At 35.9% G+C, this 19,202-nt stretch overlaps 2 protein-coding genes across 5 annotated transcripts in view; both read left to right on the forward strand.

The window, feature by feature from the left end:
- The window catches only part of LOC124375508 (contactin-associated protein-like 2), a 135,125-nt gene extending 133,877 nt beyond the window's left edge, over positions 1-1,248 (forward strand). For both annotated transcript variants that reach the window (XM_046833929.1, XM_046833930.1), the window contains exons 23-24: positions 313-384; positions 463-1,248. In XM_046833929.1, the coding sequence (XP_046689885.1) occupies positions 313-384; positions 463-662 (272 nt within the window). In that variant the 3' untranslated portion in view covers positions 663-1,248. The remainder of the gene's footprint in view (positions 1-312; positions 385-462) is intronic.
- Positions 1,249-3,359: 2,111 nt separating this feature from the next.
- On the forward strand, positions 3,360-18,603 carry LOC124375510 (ferroxidase HEPHL1-like). Of its 3 annotated transcripts, XR_006923699.1 has the most exons (21): positions 3,360-3,806; positions 5,042-5,271; positions 6,066-6,278; positions 6,803-6,964; positions 7,107-7,361; positions 7,962-8,133; positions 8,233-8,372; positions 9,743-9,874; positions 10,090-10,295; positions 10,741-10,894; positions 11,075-11,284; positions 11,775-11,985; positions 12,233-12,363; positions 12,872-12,994; positions 13,094-13,194; positions 15,388-15,613; positions 15,977-16,113; positions 16,198-16,351; positions 16,568-16,594; positions 17,414-17,510; positions 18,140-18,603. XR_006923699.1 is itself a non-coding variant. In XM_046833932.1 (20 exons), exons 1-20 carry the CDS (start codon positions 3,655-3,657, stop codon positions 18,205-18,207), a joined length of 3,204 nt encoding a protein of 1,067 aa, XP_046689888.1. In that variant the 5' UTR covers positions 3,360-3,654; the 3' UTR covers positions 18,208-18,603. The 3 variants fall into 3 exon arrangements, 2 of the variants coding, with proteins under 2 accessions (XP_046689888.1, XP_046689889.1); XM_046833932.1 differs by lacking the exon at positions 17,414-17,510; XM_046833933.1 differs by lacking the exon at positions 18,140-18,603 and having other exon boundaries at positions 17,414-17,643.
- Positions 18,604-19,202: the final 599 nt, after the last annotated feature.

Here is a 19,202-nt window from a genome sequence, read left to right on the forward strand (position 1 = left end):
ATTGAATTATAATCAAGCATTTATTTACTGGTCATTGTTCATGAAGCGATACATATAAAACTTTTAATGTAAAACTCCAAGCAGACATTTAATTTGGAGTCTTTCCAAAACAAAGTAATGATACAAATATTTTAATTTCTATAAAACCTTCCAAACTAACCATTACCAAAGGGACAAATGTATTCTTCCCATTTCTTTATGTATCACATGTCTTTCTTATTATGCCATCAATGATACTGTGTGATATATTGTGTTGAAATTAACATCACAACCAGCCAAACCCAATTCGTATCACACAATGCTTTTCTGTAGGCGCTGACTTTCCCTTCAATGAAGAGCGAGTCATATCAGCTGGGTTGAACAGGAATTCAACAATAATCGGAGGTAGAAAATGTAAAAACATAATTTGCATTGGCTTCTTCAGGTCTCTCACCTTCATGGAATTTTTCCTTCTTGGTTTAGGCGTCATTGCAGTTGTGATCTTCACCATTCTGTGCACTCTGGTCTTCTTGGTTCGCTACATGTTCCGCCACAAGGGAACATACCACACCAATGAATCCAAAGGGGCCGAACGCTCCGAATCAGCCGATACGGCCATCATCAACGCGGAGCCCCATTTCACAGAGGCCCTCGAAGAAAATAAGAAGGAGTGGTTCATTTAATAATAACGCTTTCACCCTCATTGAGGATGAGAACAAAATGTAAAATGCTGTAATGATATATGGAGGTATATGGCTGTGCAAGGATTGATGTCTGTTTTTGCACTGGCCCAGACTGTATAATTTGTAGATGAATGAAATAGTGGCTTAATGGGACAGGCAACCAAAGCAGGTCCAAAAAAGCAAGATGTGCACCAATGGGGAACAAAAGTGTGCCAGTTATCTGTCTTTTATTCTAGACTTTTTCCAAAGCAAATCGAGGCAAAGTGCACGAGGGCACGGTCACAGATCACACGATGGACTCTCCGACAGACTCTGTAAATGTGGAGCAGGGGTACAATCTGGAATTTGCTTGTTTTCTTTTTTTAACATGTATTTTATATATTGTGCACTTTTTTTGATCAGGGAAAACCAAATGGCTTTGTTAATTTGTTATTAATTTGTCATAATTGGCCACTGACGGACCATTTAATTCGATTACTAAATAACTATCCTGTAGCCATGGACGTTAATTGCACTTTTGTGTATAGAATAAATACATATAATGAGCTGAAACAGAACCAGCTATGACAGGAAATAAAGTATTTGTATGAAGCAAACTGACTCAGGTTTTTTTTCTGTTTTAAGATGAATACAGTGTTTAAAATTCCTTGAATTATTTCCTGTGTCAGTATTAAATTTGTAACTAGGGCATCTACCACAATATATGATTTATAGGCTCCTATTTTAGTAAACAAAGCAGCAACAGAAATCGTTAGGATTCTGTTTTTTTGCCCAATTCTAACTTCACGGCTGGAGACTACCTTTGTTACTAAAACGTGTCTGATACACCTACACAAGTAATGCTGTATGTCCAAATCTACATTTTATTCTATGAACTTGGAGAACTTTACTATTTAGGGGGTATTATTTGAGCCCACCTACATGGATTCGATCTCCCCTATTTTTTTTTCAGTCTAAATACCCAAAGAGTTACTAAAATAAATCTGGTACACCTACACAAGTAATACTGTATGTCCAAATACAGTACAACCAGGGGGTCGCATATTCACCGTCTATTTCAGCCTATTTCTTAATTTCGGTACGTTCGCTGTCATTATTTATTTCCCCACCAGATGTCGCAATTGTGTTTCTGTGTCACTCATTAGTTCTCATTGTGCCTCTATACCCCAGGGTTCTTTTGTATACCCCTTGCTTGGTATTTCTTTTGCCAGGCCTGCTTTGTTTATACCATTTGTGGTCTCGAGCTTTTTCAGTTCTGAGTGTACATTTTGTTTTTTGTTTTTATTTTACTGTTTTCCCAAGTGATTTATATCTTTATTTTTTGTATTTTTTTTTTATCATTTTCTTTTTCACTGATTTTAGAGGTTTTAACTTTGGATTGTTTAGATGTTTCCTTCACTGAATTTTTGAGTTTTGACTTTCAAAGGTTAACAATTTATGTTACAGCCTTATTTCAAAATGGATTAAATTCATTATTTTCCACAAAATTCTATAAATAATACCCCATAACAACAACATTAAAGAAGTTTGTTTAAAATCTTGGCAACTTAAAACACAGTTAAACCCTTTTATGCTGAAGGGTAGGATTGTGTGTGTGTGTGTGTGTGTGTGTGTGTGTGTGTGTGTGTGTGTGTGTGTGTGTGTGTGTGTGTGTGTCAGCAGAACCATAATACCACCATACCACAAGTCACAAGTTCTCTATGATCACTGAAAAACAGTAACACACTAATAAAACACTGTCACAGAAATACAAAAAATTTAACAATATCAACAATCGTAACAGAGGTTGACTTCAACATTTAAAACAACAACTGTATCCAGACATTTTTGACACAGGTAAATCATTAACACAACAACTTACATGTATAAAATAAAACAACAACATTTTTGTATAAAAAACAAATATGCTCAACATGGACATAAGTTAAGCACATTGAAACAGAGGTTGACTCCAACAATTATTTGTAAGTGGTTATACTGTAGACCTTGTACTATACAACAGCTACATTATATTTAGTATTGATATAAAATAAAGCTAAACGTTGAGAAAAATTGAACTTTTCTTTTGTTGTACATAAACTGCTTTGATCTCTGTATTTGAGACCACTATAAGAATATACTAATGAGAGAGAGAGAGAGAGAGAGAGAGAGAGAGAGAGAGAGAGAGAGAGAGAGAGAGAGAGAGAGAGAGAGAGAGAGAGAGAGATAATAAACATAATTTGCAGTAAGATTTCAAAGGGAGTTTCTACCTCTGTAAAATATGATTTAAACATTTATGTTCACATTTTGATAGCCAGTACCTTTAAAATTAATAAAATTAATAATGTTGGAGAATTTCTAAAACTATTATAACCTGATACATATGAATTCCAAATTTCAAGAGATTCAGACTGAACTATAAAGCAAAGTTTATAATTAGTAGATTTTGAAGTGTGGCTGTGAAGATTTGGGCTCATTACCCTACAAAAACATTAAAGAGGTCAGGATCTGATTGTTAGGCGAGGAGGTCTGTAGTGCAGACAATATTTCAGTTCATCCAAAAATGTGTTCATGAGCTGAGGTGAAAGGTCTGTGCAGATCGCTCAGGATTGTCTTGTCTAATTTTTCTCACCATGTCTTCATGGGCCTCTTAAATTCAGTAAAGAGGAACTATAATGTTACAGAGGATTTGCATTTTCAAAGTTCCTCTTTACATTACTTCTGCTTTTTTTCCCAAGGTTGAAGAATAGATTCTGTGTCTACATTGCGGGTTTGCACATACATAAAAATTATTTCGATTAATTATTTGGATTAGCCAGGAACCTTTATTTTAACCGCGTTTGCGTCGGAAGAATTCAACTGAAATCCCAAACAAATTCTTAGCCAAATCCATGAGTTTTTACTTTCGGTTTCGATTTGAAGGCGAAACAGGGATAAGCTAATTCAGGATCTAGTTACATTTGTTTCTGCACTGTTTCTTGAACTCGGACACATTTAGGACGATTCTTTGACAATGACGAAAGTTTCATGTGTCACGATTCTGACTTTTTTAACTTTGGTTGAATCCTCAACAAGAACCTACTACATCGGAATCCGCGAGGAAAAGTGGAATTATGCTCCCGGTGGGCGAAATCTAATTACCGGCACTGGTATCAATCATCATTTGTAAGTTCTTTGTTTAGTGAGGCAATAAAATTATAGTTCAGTAGAACACTGTTTACACACTTTATTACACTCTATACTGTAAATTCATAAGCGTGGTGCGGCCTACGGTCAGCGGGTGGGTTTAGAATATTTAAAGTATATTTAAAAGTATTCAAATGACATCAAATAAACAAAATACAAAGCTGAAATAAATAAACATAGGTAACAAATAATTTGTATTTCATATTTAACATTTTGCTCAAAGATTCATCAGGAAATATCAGACCGATATGTAGACCTCCCCCCTACAATGGACCATACCATTTCTTATTATCATTACATGTAACATATTTATGAATAATTTATAAATATTACATTTTCAACGTTTTTTTAAATTGATGTTAATCAAATTTGTCATTTGTTGAGAGTAAAATGAACTAATTTAGACTCATTTTGTTCGCCAGCTAAATACTAGGCCACTAAATGCAAATGACTATAACACTGTGTGTGTGTGTGTGTGTGTGTGTGTGTGTTTATATAAATAGAAAGTGTTAACAGTTAACAAAACAACTGTCCAGATTTGAAAGAGAAACTTGTCAGTTGTTATGTTTAAACACTTGCAAACGAAATGAAGTTTTGCTATTTAAATGTAAAAATAGCATATGACTGTTTTTAATTTGTGTATATTGAATTGTGAGCTATCTATCGACTAATTTAAGGACTGACAAAACCCACTAATGACACTCTTATTAAATATAACGAGCATTTTAATTAACATTAAAAAGGTTTATCCAGAATTGGATAGAAGACGATAGCCATACCATGTTTTAAATTCTAACACTATCTATATGTTTATACGTAATAATAATAATAATAATAATAATAATACAACTTTAATGTCAGAAGACACATGCAAGACCAATCAGGTTATGTAAGGGATTCGTGCGTATGTGACAATAGAATTTTCCATTTCCATTACTAATTATAAGTAGTACGTTCCAGGGAATTAATATGCATAAGTTGGATCTCATAAGGTGTATAAATAATTTTCCAATAATACCTTAAGAAGTGCTTACTCTTTAGAAAACAGTAAACTTGTGGAAATATGTATGTATGTTTACTTTATTTTTTTTTAACTATCCTTTTATTATGTAAAGATTTGTGATGATTTTTCATATTTCTATGTAAAAAAAGTAGGTTACTGATAGGGAAGTCAGCTGATATGACTTTTTCTTTTTGTTTGTTTATGTGTTTAGACAAGATGGCAGTTGTTATGAAAACTTTATTGAGTATAAAAAAGCTCTGTATAAAGAGTACACAGATGGGACTTTTACCACTGAGGTGCCCAAACCAAAATGGCTGGGATTTGTTGGACCTGTGATTCGTGCAGCAGTGGGTGATGATATTGTAGTGCATATGAAGAACTTTGCAACTCGGCCCTATTCAATCCATCCACATGGAGTTTACTATAAGAAGGATTCTGAAGGTAGGATGCATTTAATTCTGTTTGGCTTTTACTATTTAGAACAGTGTCAAGTACAGTGCCTGTTAAAAGATTGGATTGGTTCCTTTTTATATGCTTTATATATGTGCTTTACTTTCATCGAAAAAATCCTCCATTAGCTTTTTACACTCTTGGCATACAGACAGATTGTTTTGTTTCTCTAAACATTCAGGTGAAATACTTTGCCATGCCTCTTAAGAAAACTTGCCAAAGGTGTTCTTTACAACTTGAGATTTCTTACTGCCTTTATGATCCAGTTAATCCAAGAGCAGTTCAATAAGATTCAGGTGTTGTGAAATTCCATGATAGATAATACTCCAGCCAGCAATTGACTTTGCTCTCTAAATAACACTTTCAGAGTTTGGACATATTCTTAAATGTATTCATCTTTTCCTTTGGTCTCTGCCTTACATACAGTAAGTTCTTCTGTCACAAATGTCAAATTTACTCATACCGTAAGTCCCACAGAACTTGGTTCTTTTCATCCACTGTCCAATTTTTGTGTGTTTTGCAATTTTACATAGTTTGTTGCTTATTTCAAAGGGAATGTGCATGTGTTTCAAAAATAATAAAATAACAAGGAGTTTTACTGTTTGAAAACACTGAAAGTAAATACATTGTGACATATTTAGTCTTGTCTCTTGTCTTGGTTTGGTTAAGATTAACCCCTAATGGTGGTCGACTTCTGTAACGTGCTTGTAAAGTTCTTTAAAACTATGATTAACACGAATATCTATGATTATCACTAAACACATTAATGCATAACTGTTCACCAGGTGCATGGTATCCGGATGGTACATCTGCTGCGAATAAGAGTGATGATTCTGTGGCTCCAGGACAGTCTTACACATACACATGGAAGGTGACAGAAGAGTTTGCTCCTAAAGAGACTGACTCCTCCTGTCTTACATCGATGTATCACTCACATGTAAATGCAGTGAAAGACATAGCATCAGGACTCATTGGAGTGCTGCTTATATGCAAGAAGGGTAACATTATTACTTACATTATAATTTGACATTATAAAAAATGATATATGAATTAAATAAGGTATTCATTTTCAACAAAAAATGTTAAGTATGAAATAACATGAAAGGCTGTGCTGTTATAAAGAAATAATTCAACCTTGAATGAAATCAGGAAATAAATGTTTAAAAAAAAATTATATTTACCTTTTTCTTAAGTTAAATATTGCATTTAACTATAAATGCTAAGATATATGAAACATGCCAAAAACTATAATTTTTAAACAAAAAACCTGGGGTATAAGCAAACTCCAGTTTTAGGCTGCATATATATATATATATATATATATATATATATATATATATATATATATATATATATATATATATATATATATATATTATAGTAATAATCAGAACTTTAATAGAAGCAAATATTTGCTTTGTCTGTGGTAGTATTTATTACTGAGTATTTACATTTAAAGTACTTATGTATTTTCAATAATGTATTTTCATATTCTGTGTTATTTCACTGTAAAACTCTTTAGATTCAATCAGACGTCTTCATTCAGAAGAGTTTTTCCTGATGTTCAGTGCTGTGGATGAAAATCTAAGTTGGTATATTGATGATAATTTGAAAGCGTTGTGCCCTAAAGCTACTTTGCAGTTGAAAGATGATGACAACTTTCAGAATTCAAATCAGCTACACTGTAAGCAGTTTTCTGCTTTAAATCACAACAATAATATGGCTAAATAATAAGTATTGTATTAAATGATTATCACTGTATAGTAGATAATGGCTTCATTATCAGTTCTTACTTTATTTCTGATGGGTTTTCTTTTTTCCCACAGCAATAAATGGTTTTGTTTATGGTAACTTACCAACCCTGGAAGTGTGTATCGGAACCCCTGTATTTTGGCATGTTTTTGGTATCGGAAATACCATTGATCTTCACTCTATCCACTTTTTTGGCCACACCCTACTCAACCAAGGTCACCGCACTGATGTCCTCAGTGTATTTCCTGCCACTTCAGTCACTGCAGAAATGGTTCCTAAGACAATTGGAAAGTGGTTGTTTGGGTGTGTGGTTGATGATTACATGGATGGTAATGTTTCTTTAATTTATTTTAGTTCTGGAGAAAAATGTAACAAATTTCTAAATCCTACATTTTAATTATTAATTGTTTAGCTCAACATTTTATATTCCTAATTGAAAATGGAATGCGAATTGCAAGCTGAAATGTTTAATATGCTTCATTTTTATGATTCCCTAGAATTTTTTTTTGGATTATTGAAATTAAATAATTTGAATTTCACACTGACTTTCTTTCAGATCAAGAATTCACAATTTATTTATTGAGCCAATATCGTTAGTGACTTAAAAGATTTAATGTCTTGATGCTTTTCAGCTCACTGCTGTTGAAAAGAGTAGTTTGAGTTATCATCGCCTCTGGTGTGAAGTTTAATTAAACTGTTTGACCTGTACATTATATTATGCAGTGCAATGCAGTCACGTGATTGGCTGATTTGATAATGGAATGACCTGCACGCTGTGTTTAGCTTTCCTGTCAGTCACATGCTTTAAAGATGCGCATGCTGTAAATTAACTCTTGGTCCATTTATGTTTTATAATTTTTTCTGTGTACATCAAAAACTCACAGCACTTATTTATCTTCTGTTCTTCCCCCTCCATGTGTTGTTAACAGAGAGTATGCGGGGCTTTTTTAATGTCTCTTCATGTGATAAACCTACGGCACCCACAGCGACCCCTGCTGGACACATTAGACGTCATTACATTGCTGCCGAAGAGATACTGTGGAAATACGCCCCCTCAGGAAAGAACATGCTTACCAATACACCACTAAATGCAAAAGACAGGTGACTAAACATACGGCTAACATATTTTTATTTTGTATTATTTATAAGCTTGAAAAAGAAGGTAAAATAAGAAAAACAACAACCATGTACTTATTGCAGCGATTCAGAGGAATTCTTCAGTACAAATAAGGGAAAATTGGGAGGAGAGTACTGGAAGGTCAGATACATTGGGTACCACGATGACACATTTACTTCTAAGATCGAACAGACTGGTTCAGAAAAACACCAAGGCATTCTGGGTAAGTGTTTTATATATTTATATATATATATATATATATATATATATATATATATATATATATATATATATATATATATATAGTACTGTGCAAAAGTTTATGAAAGTTTAGAAAGTAAATGCACAACAGAGAAATCCAAATCAAATCAGTATTTGGTTTAATGACCCTTTCAGTAATTTATTTTGCAGGTTTTGTACACTTGTACAAATGCAAGGATTTTGTAGGAACAGATTCACATGTTGTATGATTAAACAGTTATACCAAGCAGGTGCTAATGGTTATCAATTCCATATGTAGGTTGAAGCACAGTCATTAACTAAAACAAAAAACTGCAGTGTAGGGGGCTTAAAACCGGGTGAGGAACAGCAAAACTCCTACTAAGGTGAGATTGTGGAAGACAGTTTCATGTTGCAGGTCATACACCATTGCAAGACTGAACAAAACAACAAAACACAAAGTAGTTATACTGCATCTGCAAGGTCTCCCCTAGGCAAAGACCAGCAGTGCCATCAGCAAAGAACTGCTGAAAACCAGTGGGACCCACATGTACACCTCTACTGTCTGGAGAAGGGGTCTTAATGGAAGAATTTTGGCCAAATTAGCCAAATGTCCAACATGGAAACAAGGTTAAGAAACTCAACTATGCATGAAAACATAAAAGCTGAGTTGCAGAAAAATGGCAGCAAGTACTCTGGTCTGATGAGTCAAAATATGAAATATTTGGCCGCAGCAGTAAGTTAGGAGGCAAGTCAAATGGCTGAAGAGTGGTAGAATAACAAGTGTTTGCCAGCTAAAGCAAGTTGAAAGGTTTGTTGAGTTGGAGATTTGGTCAGGATTGATGGTTCTCAATGATGATCCATAATTCAGTACCATTATGCAGGCATCTGATTGGCCCCAGACAACAAGGAAGTAATATTTTTGATCTCAACATCATTGAGTCTGGCTGGGAACAACCTAACTGCTGAGTTCCTTGAAAGACTGTACCTGTGTGTGTGTGTGTGTGTGTGTGTGTGTGTGTGTGTGTGTGTGTGTGTGTCTGTGTGTGTTCACAGTATGTGTGTCAGCAGTATCTGAATTTCAGTCAGAACTTATATATTTTAACCAGTAAAGAGTGAAATCATTTTTATTCATTGAACATGTTTCTGTTATGTTGATAAGAACATAGACTAGGGATTAATTTTGTTGTTTATATGATAAAAATACTTAAAGTATTGTACATATTGCATAATTAGATTAATATTCAGATGCAATTAGAGATGTAGTGTATTTAGTAAAACTTCAATGTTGTTTAAGTTGGTTTAACAGGATGGTGAGCAAAAAAATGAACTACGTAATACAAGGCAACTGTTTAGTGTGATGTGTACTTACAGGTCCTGTGATTAGGGGAGAACCTGGTGATGTCATTGAGGTGACATTTCGAAATAAGGCGACTCATAACTTCAGCATGCAACCTCACGGAGTGTCTTATGACAAATCTTATGAAGGAGTCATATATCAGGATGGTAATACATTTGAAGCTTGGGTTTGAATTTAAAAGTATGCCACATTAGAACAAATATTAATTGCATTTTATTTGTACAGCACAATGTACATTGTTACAAAGCAGCTTTAGAGAAATAAATAGATTAGAATTTTCGACAAATTGTATCTCACAAGACCATTTTATCTGTTCTGCTACTTCTTGTAGTGATGAATGTACACACTTTGTCCTTCTCAGGTTCTCAGAAACCAGGGGCCAGTGTGGCACCAGGTCAGACGTTTACATATCGATGGCGTGTAACAGAAGGTCCCTCGCCCAGTGACCCACCCTGCTTGTCGTATCTGTATTATTCTGGTACAAATCCCACCAGTGATACCAACTCCGGTTTGGTGGGACCGTTACAAATTTGCAAGAAAGGAGTTTTGGATGAGAGCGGTCGACAGGTACCCTCCCACACACACACATATCTCTATGGTTAGCTCATTTATCTTTACTGTAATTTTAGAAAATGTCCAAAAAAAGCAAAAAGAGAGACGATTTAGAAATAGAAATGGATGTGTGGCACTGAATAGTTGAATTGGCGATATTCACACTGGTTTTAAAATTGTAATCATACTAGTAACAGTTTCTCAAGAAATCAGAAATTATCATGCATTCATATTTTGGATGATTTTGCTCTCATCTTTTTCAATAAAAAAGATTTTATTCAAAATACTGATAACACCCCATAATACTCTATACTGATTATAGTTTCATAGTTTGGTTTGGTACACAGGTGAATTCAAGAGAAAGTGTAATCTTTGTTTTGATTATTAAAAAGCATCCATTTGTTTGTAACCGGAGACTGATTGTGTGTGTGTGTGTGTGTGTGTGTGTGTGTGAGTGTAGCATAGAGGATCAGAGGTGCAGAAAGAGTTCTTCCTTCTGTTCAATGTGATGGATGAGACCGAAAGCTGGTATCTGCAGAAAAATATTGAGCAGTTTGGTAGTGATGAGACAGAAAAAGATGACCAACAATTTCAGGAGAGCAACAAAATGAGCTGTAAGCTACAACAGTATGACTGCACTTAATTATTTAGGTGAATATGCATCTATTTTACAGTTGTCTCATTAATCCACTAATTTGTCTGTGTTTTGTGTTTTGTGTGTGTGTGTGTGTGTGTGTGTGTGTGTGTGTGTGTGTGTGTGTGTGTGTGTGTGTGTTTTGTGTGTTCTCTTTTAGCTGTAAATGGCTTCATGTATGGAAATCTTCCTGAACTTAATTTGTGTGAGGGGGACCATGTTGTGTGGCACCTGATGGCATTGGGCTCAGTGCATCTCTATAGCGTTTACTTCCAGGGCAACACGATTCAGCTGGACAACACTACACGGGACACGGTTAATCTCTTCCCGCACTCTAGTGTTACCGTCTCCATGAAACCTGACAATGACGGTAATGGTATACGAGTGTACAGTTAAAAGAATTTAATGTATAATGTTTATGTGAATAGAGCACTGTTGAATTAAACAATTTTATATCAGAGCTATAAAACAGCTAGCCATTTTATATAGTCAAATAGAAAATAGAATTGAATTCAGTGGACACAGCAATACATTTCCTGTTTACCATTGAAGTTGTACTAGATCAGTCTTTTATTCAATTAGACGTGTATAGGTCTGTGAAACTGTGTTTAAAAAAAGCATTGCATAAACAAATTATTTACTGTAGCAATAATGGTAAATCAGAATTACTACAGACCATCAAAATGCTAGTTATGTATAATTAGCAAACAAGCTTAGCAAGGTGAAGTAGGTCTCTGAATTTACGTTTTCTTACAATAGCTGATGTGACATTTAAAGGTGGCTTGATAATAAAGCAAATTTGATTTATTAATTATATTATTGCAATTTTCTTTCACTTGTCATTTGTGATTTTGCTTTAGGACTTTTTGAGCTGAGCTCTCTTACAAATGATGACTATCGTGGTGGCATGCGGCAGCTGTACATGGTAAAACGCTGCACATTGAGTCAGAACCAAGAGAGTACCTTTCAGCCCGATGTGTATTTCTACTTGGCTGCTGAAGAGGTGGAGTGGAATTACGCCCCAAACCGGACATGGGAGTTGGAGAAACATAACAATACTTTTGATGAAAGGTGAGTGCTTTTCGTTTTAAACAGAATTCTGTATTCCTAAACCGAATATGCACACGATAACTTCTTTTTATTTTTTATTAAGATGTATTTTATTGTTTTACTGACATACAGTTATAATTGTCGTGTGAAATCTAGGGTTACTGTGGAGTATTTTTAAACCTTTATTATGCTGTATGTTAATATATAAATAATTAATAGTGAGTTGATGGGTAATTTTCTTCTTTTTTTTTCTCATTTTGCCTTTCAGTAAAAGAAAGATTTACCTTGAGGATTGGATTGGGTCTGTTTACAGAAAGGTGGTTTACCGTAGGTACAAGGATGAGACTTTCACAGAACAGGATACCAGGGGTTCTGATGAAGAGCATTTAGGCATTTTGGGTAAAACATATTCATTTATTATATTTCAACACATTTATTACAGTATTCATTATAATATTTCAACATATTAAAGTTTTCAGGCAATCTTTAAAGTTTTTGTTCTGGTTTATTTTATTAGTGTAAATCACAGCCCAATATTATAAATGTTACATTTGTTTAATGACAAATGAATAAAATGAGTTTAATAAATGAGTTTATTCCAAACATCAGTAACTTAAAAAACAACTGGGTCTATAACATCAAATAAATATTAAACTGAATATTTAAGTGAAATGTGTAAATAAGCAAAATAATATTTTATTTTATAATAATGAACCTATTTTCTGAAAAGCTGGATTATGTTAGTTTTATAAATTTGTCATATGGCAAATCGTGTTAAAGGTTTCCCATGCTCAAGGTTGTGAAATCTTACTCTAATCTAACTTCTTATACTTGTAATTTTAAGCCCCCTTGTTAGATGAATACTAGACAGTGCATAGCTAAATTATACATTTTTTTCCATGTGCAGGTCCCATTCTCAGGGTGCAAGTTGGTGAGAAGGTCCAGGTTGTATTTAAAAACAAAGCCACTAGGCCCTATTCAGTTCACGCTCATGGAGTGAAGGCCAGTTTGGCCAAACCTGTTGAACCAGGTACACTACAGCCAAACTACCCTTTAGATAACATTTACTAGCATAAATGTGACATATGTGCTTTATATGAAAGAGTGTACATCTATTTGTGTGTGTTAGGAAGCACAACAAGGTATAACTGGACAATCAGTTCAGGTCCTGGACCCACTGAATCAACTTGCACGACCTATGCCTATTACTCATCAGCCAGCTTTCTTAAGGTAAAACATTGAACATTGTTACAAGGTGCAATAGAGGATTGAGGAGATTTTGCAAGAATGCTTGTGTAATTACGTACAACCATATACATATACAAAAGCTCATTAAATAAAATAGTAAGCCATTTCCTAAGGGTCATATTGAAGCGCTCCATGCTTCTGTAAAAGAATGCCAACTGGCATGACCTGTCAGTGCAGTTATTCTAAAACATTTAGGACAGAACCAACTTGCAGACTACACAAACTCACAGAGCAGGACCATTCAGTGCAGAAGGAATAAAAATTACATGCTCTTGGCTGCTGTTTATAGTTACCAGTCAGCATAAGGCTTAATTCCACAACAGACAAACTTCTTCTTCTTCTTCTTTCGGCTGCTCCCATTAGGGGTCGCCACAGCGGATCATCCGTCTCCATACCACCCTGTCCTCTACATCTGCCTCTTTCACACCAACTACCTGCATGTCTTCCCTCACCACATCCATGAACCTCCTCCTTGGCCTTCCTCTTTTCCTCCTACCTGGTGGCTCCATCCTCAGCATTCTTCTACTAATATAATTCATGTCCCTCCTTTGCACATGTCCAAACCATCTCAATCTCGCCTCCCTCACCTTGTCACCAAAACATCCTACATGCGCTGTCCCTCTAATAAACTCATTTCTAATCTTGTCCATCCTCGTCACGCCCAACGAAAACCTTAACATCTTCAGCTCTGCTACCTCCAGCTCCATCTCCTGTCTTTTACTCAATGCCACTGTCTCTAATCCATACAACATCGCAGGTCTCACCACATTCCTATAAACTTTCCCTTTCATTCTTGCAGATACCCTACTATCACAAATCACTCCTGTCACTCTTCTCCACCCACTCCACCCTGCCTGCACTCTTTTCTTTACTTCTCTAACACACTCTCCAGTACTTTGCACTGTTGACCCCAGGTACCTGAACTCCTCCACCTTTTCCACCTCTTCTCCCTGCAACCGCATCACTCCACTGCCCTCCCTCTCATTCACACACATGTACTCTGTTTTACTCCTACTGACTCTCATTTCCCTTCTCTCAAACGCATATCTCCACCTCTCCAGGCTCTTCTCAACCTGCTCCCTACTCTCACCACAAATCACAATATAATCCGCAAACATCATAGTCCAACCTGTCCATCACCACTGCAAACAGGAAAGGGCTCAGGGCCGATCCTTGATGCAGTCCAACCTTCACCCTGAACCAGTCTGTCGTACCTACTGCACACTTCACCGCCGTCACACTGTCCTCATACATGTCCTGCACCACCCTCACATACTTCTCTGACACACCTGACTTCCTCATACAATACCACAACTCCTCTCTTGGCACTCTGTCGTACGCTTTCTCTAAATCCACAAATACACAATGCAATTCCTTCTGTCCTCTATACTTCTCCATCAACATCCTCAAAGCAAATAAGGCATCTGTGGTGCTCTTCCTCAGCATGAAACCATACTGTTGCTCACAGATGGTCACCTCCTCTTTCAGCCTGGCTCCCACTACTCTTTACCATAACTTAATGGTGTGACTGATCAACTTAATTCCCCTGTAGTTACTGCAAGACTGCACATCTCCTTTATGCTTAAAGATCGGTACCAGCACACTTCTTCTCCATCATTTATGGGTTTGTCTAATCATTTTAATTCCCATTAATCAGCCTGTTTGTGGTTGGACTAAAAAAAAAAAGAATCATGTTATTCCTACCCTTGCCATTTTTATTCTTAGTGACTACTAAATTCTGTGTGTGTGCTGAAAGTAATTATAAAGCGTGTTATGATGGTTCAGAAAGGCGCATTCCTGTACAAGGCAGCCTTCCACAGGGCACCATGACCCTGTTTAAAAGATATAACCAAGCATGTCCTGCAACTTCCCAAATCAAGTATAAATCCTTCCAGAAGAATAAGGCTATTAGAGCAACAATGGAAGGACTAAATCCATAGTAATGACTATGCATTTGGAATAGGATGTTTAAAAGGTATTTAGGTGTAAAGGTCCACATAAAATGGACAAACAGTGTAACTCCATATGTCCAATGCATCCTGTTGTTCTCAGAGAATGCTTTTGAGTTTAGCAGTTTCATGGCTATAAAAAGCTTTTCACATGACACTTTAATACTTCTATACTGTATACAGGTCTGATCGATTAATCTATTGTATGTCGCTTTTCCGGTGTCAGGATTTGGCAAGTGGCTTAATCGGACCATTAGTGGTGTGTCGAAAGGGGACTCTGAACAAGACGAGACAGCGGACAGATGTGGATAAAGAATTTGCTCTGCTCTTCATGGTGTTTGATGAGAATGAATCATGGTATCTAAAGGATAACATACAAAATGACCTAAAGAAAGACCCTGAAACTTTTAACACTGACAGTGAGGGTTTCATGGAAAGTAACATGATGCATGGTGAGCATAAACAGTTCTAAACACAATGAACAACAAAATTTTGCATTAAGTAATACAAAATTGCTAGCGATTTAATGTAGAGAGAGAGTGTGATCCTTGCTCTACATTAAATTGCTCTACTACACTTTGCATTTGTTATTGTTCAGAGAATGTATAAGTAATTGAATATATTTTTCTTTTATAAATATTATATGTAATTTCTATCAGTGCAGATTGGTGAAATATCAATAGTTAAAAAAGAAAAAAACAGTAATCTATCGATTGGACTCAAAAAAATAACATCATATTGTTAATATACAGTATATAAGATCTGTAAGATCTGTAATGTTTTTCACTGTAATGCTTTCTCCATGTGCTGATCAGGTATTAATGGAAAGCTGTACGCTAACCTACATGGTCTGAGGATGCGGCAGGGAGATCGGACCGAATGGTATTTAATGGCACTGGGGAATGACGAAATGTACACAGTGCACTTTCACGGTCAGAGTTTCGTATACAAGGTACACATTTATTTAGTAAAATAGACACAGCATGTACACATAGACATGAACATTAACACTGTATCTACTATATCCATCTCTCAGACGGATCACCCCCACAGAGCTGATGTGTATGGATTGTTCCCTGGGACCTTTAAGACTATTGAACTACAGGCAGGAACTCCAGGAACTTGGCTTCTCCATTGTCATGTGATGGATTCCATGGACTCTGGCATGGAGACAACTTTTACCATTGAAGGTTTGAATAAGAACAGTTTTGATATTGGATTGTGGATTTGGCATGATTCCTTTCTAAATTTTAACGACTGTATATCTTTACAAATCTGCAACATGGACATTGTATTGAGAAATATATAGAAAATATATAGGAATATAGGAAAAGTGAAAAGATCGCTTAAAATACATGTTATTTGTAATATTATGGTATGTTTGTTTGTTTTTTTAACCTATGCAGCTGCAAATTCCACACCCCGGACAAATGGTAGGACTCGATTTTAAACTCTCTAAGAAAAAAATGTACACAATTAAATTTTTGTTTATTGCCATTGCGGTACTGTCAAGGGAATTATAGTTGCAGTTTAGTTCCCTATCAAAAGCTACACTCTATGCTGTTCCATACTATTCCAGGCTCATATGCCTTTGAGTCAACATCCCAATGCCATGTCTGAGACATCTTCAATGTTTGTGCGTGCACTCTACACAACTTTAAGGGGTTCAGACACCTCCAGTGTGGCGGCGTTGGTATTCTCGTTCCCAGAGCATTATGAAACATCTCGGATTACTTTAGTGTAACCCTGTTCCCTGAAAAAGTGAACAAAATATGTTCAAATAACATTATGCAATGCAGCATCTCGGTCCCGCTTTTTCAGTGAACAGGGTTACACTTAATTAAACCAAGACGCTTTTGTTTATGTAAAAACTCATTTTTTCTTAGTTTTACACATTTAGTTTTTGTGATGTTTTTTTTTAACGACAACATTGATTGTTACACTCCCTGAGTGCTTTCTACCATATCTACCATATGCACACATTTGCATTCACATAATTGTAAGGAAATTGAAGCCAGGGATGAAGCCTCTCTCTCACTTTCATTCACAGTGACCTGAAATTGAAATGAACACTATATATTTTTAGCAAAATTGTACCTTATTTAAAACTATTCCTCTACATAATGCTATTTACACACACTGGGTTGTTTCTCCCACTTATGACAGTTTCTTGATGCAATCATGAAAATTATTTCCATATGCTCTAAAGACATGAAGACATGTTGCTATTGTTCATTTTCTCCAATGTACAGAGACTTTTGGGACACCCTGTATTCATGTTTCCAGATTTAAAACATAAATTCAAGTGGTAGATGCCCCTTACTGCTCCAATGACCACAGCAAGGAAAAGTACATCACTATGTATGCTATATTGCCAAAAGTATTGGGACACCTGACCTTTCCCGTTATATGTGGTTTTTCTCTAAACTGTTACCACAAAGCTGGAGGCACACAATTGTAGGGGACGCCTTTGGATGCGGTATAATACAATTTAAAATTTACTTGAACTTGGAAACCCAAACCTGTTTAAGCATGGCAATGCCCCTGTGCACAAAGCGAGTTCCATGAAGATATGCTTTACATGGTTTGGAGAGGAAGATCTTGATTGGCCTGCTATAGAGCTCTGAACTCAACCCTACTGAACACCTTTGGGATGAATTGGAACTCTGACTGCACCTCAGGCCTCCTCACCTCACCTACATCACTACCTGAATTTATTAACACCCTTGTGTCTGAAGAGCACAAATGTCCACAAGAACACTACAATCTAGTGGAACATCTTCCCAGAAGAGTGGACAGAATAATACGAGCAAATTGGGACTAAATGTGAAATGCGATGCTCAAAAATCACATACCATACTTATGACCAGGTGTCTGCAAACTTTTGGCAATATAGTGTATATTCTCCCTTTATTTTGAATGTGCATTATATTAAATTTTTTTTGCTGTGTTTCACCATTAGATTTTCTCCTTTTCAGGTGTCAGGTTTTTGCAATTGATTTATCGAATGCTGCTGGCCATCACGCTCACCTTCTGGCTTGGGTAATTCTACAAGGAATTCACGTCACAACTACTTGTATTTAGTTTTTTAAGCTGTGAGCTAAATACAGTTGAAAAAAGATCAGAACAGTAAAGAGATGCGGCATGCTGTTTGAACGGGTCATACAACAGTATTAGTTTTTATGCTTTAATTTTAAAAAACAAAAGGGTCTCCCATAATGTTACATTTACGGCATGTACACATTCATATTTTTCTCACAGCATGTAAATGTTGATGAACACTCAACCATGAAAGAGAATTACCGTATATCCGGACTATGCTACTTTTTTCCCACGCTTTGAACCCTGCGGCTTAAACAACGAAGTGGCTATTTTATGGATTTTTTCGGGGTTTTTCCTGGTTTCACAAACTTCATGCCAAAAAACTGAGCCCCATAATATTAGAGCAATGAAATTGCCGAACGGGTTCAGGTGAACCAATGAAACTCTTTATATTAAATCAGATGCGCTCCCACTGATCAAACTAAATATTAATGTTAATGCACATACACCGACCAGGCATAACTTTTGACCACCTGCCTAATATTGTGTTGGTCCCCCTTTTGCTGAAAAAAACTTTCTGACCCATCAAGCATTAACTTATTTAGCAAATTGAGCTACAGGAGCTGTTGGATCAGACTACACTGTCCAGCTTTCGATACTTAGGTGCATCAGTGAGCCTTGGCCAGTCATGACCCTGTAGTCCCATGACCCAAATCCTTACGCTTGCCCATTTTTACTGCTTCTAACACGTCAATTTTGAGGACAAAATGTTCACTTGCTGCCTAAAATCCTAAAAACAGGTGTTATGATAAAGAGAGAATCAGTGTTATTTATTCACTGGTCATAATGTCATAATGTCAAAATTATGCTTGATTGGTGTATTAGCTATAGCTGTTTTACATAAAATAACACTTCTTACTACAGTACATTATTGGTTGTTATAAAACAGGAATGTACAGGGTTTAGTGTTTTCAAATAGTATTTGGCTCATAGCACTCA

Source organism: Silurus meridionalis, chromosome 21, assembly GCF_014805685.1.
Source record: "Silurus meridionalis isolate SWU-2019-XX chromosome 21, ASM1480568v1, whole genome shotgun sequence".
NCBI lineage: Eukaryota > Metazoa > Chordata > Actinopteri > Siluriformes > Siluridae > Silurus > Silurus meridionalis.